At 54.4% G+C, this 4999-nt stretch overlaps 1 protein-coding gene across 1 annotated transcript in view; it reads left to right on the forward strand.

The window, feature by feature from the left end:
- ZFAT (zinc finger and AT-hook domain containing) overlaps positions 1 to 4999 on the forward strand; it is a 134138-nt gene that overhangs the window by 101370 nt on the left and 27769 nt on the right. The window contains 2 exon segments of the mRNA XM_015561439.1: positions 1791 to 1941; positions 4579 to 4995. Of these exon segments, the coding sequence (XP_015416925.1) occupies positions 1791 to 1941; positions 4579 to 4995 (568 nt within the window).

Here is a 4999-nt window from a genome sequence, read left to right on the forward strand (position 1 = left end):
CAGGTGTCCTGTCCCGGGTGACCCTCCCCAGGTGACCCGCCCCAGGTGACCCGTCCAGGTGACCCACCCCGGGTGACCTGCCCCAGGTGACCCACCCCTGGTGACCACGACAGTTGAGGAGTGACAGCACGAGAGTCTCTGAGCGAGGCTGTGCCAGGGCTGCCAGGGATCCTGGGCAGCTCGCTCACTGTCGGGCTCGCCGTTTAATCACCCATGAATCAGGGCCGCAGCAGAGTGTCACTGCCAGGGCTGCTGTGGGGCAGGTAGAGAGGAAAGGTGCCAGGGCTGCTGCTGTGGCCACTGACTGCAGCCACCTCTTCCTCCCTTTCCCTCCCCTCCCGTTCCTTCCCTCCTCTCTCCTCCCTCCCTTCCCTCCTCACCCCTACCTTTCTTCCCTCCCCTCCCCTCCCGTTCCTTCTTCTCCTCTCCCTTCCTTCCCTCCTCACCCCTTTCTTCCCTCCCCTCCCCTCCCGTTCCTTCCCTTCCCCTCCCTTCTTTCCCTCCTCTCCTCTACCTTCCTTCCCTCCCTTCCTTTGCCCATCAGGAGCAGTGCTAACCGCAAGCTTCTCTTCTTTGCTCCGACCCCACCTCTCCTGAACGCCCTCCCCTCACCCCTGAGTGTGCGGTTCCCTCCGCCCGAGTCCCCTTGTGCGGTTTAGTGGGCTCAGTAAGTGCTTACAATGCTGGGCATTTCTGTCTGCCTCTCCTTTCACAGAAAGTAGCAAGTGGACATATTTTACTACTTTTTTAAAAAAGGTCTCTTCCAGGAAGGGTTAGACTAAAAGCAGTTTGTGATCGTAGATTCCAAAGTAAAATAATGGTGTATTTTTTCCATTCCATTTGGAGTGATTGGTGTCAAATAAAAATCAAGTTTAAGATTTTAAAAACAGCTGCAGCCTTTTAAGCATCTATTTTCAGTGCTAACAGTGACTCATTATTTAACGTGAAAGTGCTGAATAAATGCCTCTTAATACCTCAGTGCCAGGTACAGGGACACGTAGAGAATGATCCTGATAAAAGTTGGCAACTGGAACTTTCTGGAAAGCCCTTTACCTGCCCCCCCACACACACACACACTCCAAAGCAGTGTGGGTCTGGGGGAAGTGGCTGCAATACCGTCTGAGAAGCTGACTGGTGCTCTGAGGTTCCTGTCAGTGGGAGTGAAGGGGTGATTCATTGCTTTCCCTGTCACAGAAACGGGGTAGACTGGGGCCTCTCCTTTACTGCACTCGATACATGCATGTGCGTGTATGCACACACATGTACACGCGTATGAAGTGCCCGCTGCTCTAAAAGGCCTCGGGCCATTTCCCATGTAGAATCCAGGGCAGCAACCTTTGCGTGATTCCTGGGCGAAGCAGGGGCCCTGGGCGGTGGGGAAGGTCCTATGGGGATGGACCCAGGCCAGGGTCCTGCCTGCTCACCGCTGACCAGCTGATCCCACTGCTTCCACGGTCCCGATGCCAGTTGACTTTTATGCAGTCCCACACATGATTGATGTAACGCCCTGCGGGTAAACATACGCATGTGTCTATCAATATGTTTGTGTTTTTAGTTAATAGATCAAGTGAAAATGGACCTCAGGATGCTTTGATAGGCTATTAAAAAACATGCCCCTCCTCCCAAACACATGCACACATGTTACATGTATGAACTGAAGGGAAACTGATGCCATGCAGGGTACCGGGCAGTAAGGAACCCTACTCCCCAGGCTCTGCTCCTGCGCCCGGCTGGGGCGGGGCCGCTCGCGGCTCCTCTCTAACTCTCGGTGCCTTGTGCCTCCACCTCAGGTGCCACCAAGATTATTCCAGTGGAGGCGGGGCCCCCAGAAACAGGAGCCACAAGCCCCGAGGCCACCTCCGCGGACCTGGCGCCTCGGAGAGGGTACCAGGAGTACGCCATCCAGCAGACGCCGTACGAGCAGCCCATGAAGTCGAGCAGGTACCGTGCCAGTTCTGTGTGACTCAGCGAGGCTGGCGCCAGTGTCCCCACAGAGGGCGTGAGCACAGCCCGCTAGGTTAGCAGGGCCCTGCTTTGTACGGGACATGGTTTCTCTCTCTCTCTCTTTTTTAATGGTTATTGATATATATAGAGAGAGGAAGGTCTGAGAGTGAGAGAAACATCTATGTGAGAGTAGAACAAGCATGTCAAACTCGTGGCCGGGAGGCTGCATTCCTTAGCCATACGGCCCGCCGGCCATGGGTTTGTCATGCTTGGAGTAGAACATCGAACAGCTGCCTCCTGCACGCCCCCTACCAGGGATCAAGCCCAGCACCCGGGCACGTGCCCTAACCAGCAACCTCCTGGGCATGGGATGACACCTAACCAACTGAGCCACACCGGCCAGGGCAAAGACACTGGTTTCTTTTTAAAAAAATATATTTTTATTGGTATCAGCGAGGAAGAGAGGGAGAAACATCAACGATGAGAGAGAATCATTGATTGGCTGCCTCCTGTACTTCCCCACCCGGGATTAAGCCTGTAACCCAGGCTTGTGCCCTTGACTGGAATTGAACCGGGAACCCTTCAGTTTGCAGGCCGACGCTCCATCCACGGAGCCAAACCGGCAGGGACATTGGCTTTTTGACTTAACTGAAGAATCAAGCCCTCTATGGCCAGTCTGCAGCCCAGAGAGGGAGTGTGTGGTCTGTGCCGGCCCCAGGCCCGTCGGCTGTGTGTGTGGACCTGCGGTGGCGGCACGCTGAGCCCCGCGGAGGCTTTTCTGGGGTCCCCTCTGTGTGTGGGAGAGGGAAGGGGGCGTTTTGCAGAGAGGACAAGCGTTAGTGCCACTTGGACCTGGGCGGCTCTAGACTCTTCTCCTCGAGGTCAGCGCAGCAGATTGCACACCTGTGACGTGTCAGGGCCTGGGGTGTGAGGGACCCGACAGGGCGGCTGCTGATGCAGCTGTCGCTCTCCCGTGACCTGAGGCAGGGGGTCTCGCCTCCGAGTCCGCGACACCAGCCTTAAGTGTGTCCGGGGGAGTCTGGCTCCGTGCAGTGGGGGGAATGGGTGATGAAACACGTGGCGTGTCTGGCGCATGCGGTGCTCTTACTGCACTGGAACATGATGCCGTGGCCGCTACGTTCATCCCCAGCCTCAGTCCACCCTCTTGCAGGTGTGAACAACGGCATTTATCGATGAAGTGGTGGCAATACTCCTTCTCTTGGCAAAACTGTAATGGAATAAATTGCAGATCATTCTGGTCTCAGCGCAGGTCTGTAGACCTGAGCTAATTACCTTCATTGTATTTCAAGGTCTGTTGCGGGGGTTCAACTAAATGCTAGTTCAGTTACGTGGAGATATAGTCAATATTTAATTAACAGATCTAGGCTGTGTTTCTACTGTCACGCATGATTATAGTTACGAAAGGCTTTTGTATGACTATTTTGCTTTATAAACTATAGATAGAAACTTTTAGGGTACGGCAGTATGTCCATTAGGTTAATTCAGTTAGGTTCTCATACAAGTAGGGTACAACTTATTATATAGAAAATTTTGGAAGTCCAGAAAAGTATTTAAAAGAATCATTTGTAATTTCACTACCCTAAGATAAGCGCTGTTAATATTTTTAATGTATTTCCTTCCAGCCTTTTTTCAAGCCATATATTTATTTTTTAAGTAAACATTTATTGGTGTCACTTACAGGCCATATATTTTATAAAATTGAGGTTATATTTTATGAGGAATTTTGTATCTTGCTTTTTAGTTTTTTATTTATTTTTTGCTTTTTAGAGAGAGAGGAAGGGGGAGGGAGAGAGAGAACCATGGGTATGAGAGTGGTTCTCACACTGTCTGCCTCCTGCACTGCCCCCATGGGGGACTGAGCCCACAGCCCTGATCCGGAATCCATCAGTGACCACTTAGCTCTTGCATTACAGAAGGAAACTCCGTGACGTGTTAATTAACGCCATGAATCTGGGGTTCCTGCCTTGGGAGCTCTTTGCATCAAATTAAATGTCGCCTCCTAGATGCCTCTGTCATTTGAGAAAGGTCCAAACGCGTTTGCTTAAATTAGCCGCGGGTGCAGGCGGGCCAGCAGCGTTCACATTTGAGTATTTTCATTCACCCCCGAGCTATACCCTCTGGTGTCTGCAGACTGCAGTCCATTTATGTTTAATTTGGGGACAAGGCAACCTGTGTGGGCCACTCTCAGCTGCTCAGGGTGCATGCAGTGAGCCGCGTTCCTCTTCCTCCTCCCGCCTCCGGCCTCCTTGTTCTGGGCCTGGACGCAGACCTCTCTGCTCCAGCACCTTCCCACCCACCCTCGCCCGCGTTAGCTGCACCTCTCTCTCTCCACCTGCTCGCATCGCCATCAGCACACACACTGAGGCCCAACCAAGTGCTGACCTGCCCCCCCCACTACAGGGAGCCCCCCTTCCATCCCTGTGCCCTCCCCGCTCCTCCGGTCCTGCCCGCTGATGAGTGCATGAGTGCGTGCGTGCGTGTGTGCGTGTGTCACCCGTCCACGCTCAATCTCGCGTGGTTCCCCTTTGGGCCCTCGCTGTCTGGTTCAGGCGAGTCAGAGGTCCCTGGCCTGTGCCGAGTCCCCGGCGGTAACGGTGCCGTGTCTGTCCCCAGGCTCGGGCCCACGCAGCTCAAGATCTTCACCTGCGAATATTGCAACAAAGTCTTCAAGTTCAAGCACTCGCTGCAGGCCCACCTGCGCATCCACACCAACGAGAAGCCCTACACCTGCGCGCACTGCAGCTACGCCAGCGCCATCAAGGCCAACCTCAACGTGCACCTGCGCAAGCACACGGGCGAGAAGTTCTCCTGCGACCTCTGCGCCTTCACCTGCCTGAGCAAGGGCCACCTCAAGGTGCACGTGGAGCGGGTGCACAAGAAGGTCAAGCAGCACTGCCGCTTCTGCAAGAAGAAGTATTCGGACGTCAAGAACCTCATCAAGCACGTGCGCGACGCCCACGACCCGCAGGACCCGCAGGTGCGCGAGGCCCTGGACGGGCTCCGCCTGCTGACGCGCGAGGGCAAGCGGCAGCTG

The sequence above is a fragment of the Myotis davidii genome, unplaced genomic scaffold (genome assembly GCF_000327345.1).
Source record: "Myotis davidii unplaced genomic scaffold, ASM32734v1 scaffold30, whole genome shotgun sequence".
Taxonomy (NCBI): Eukaryota; Metazoa; Chordata; class Mammalia; order Chiroptera; family Vespertilionidae; genus Myotis; species Myotis davidii.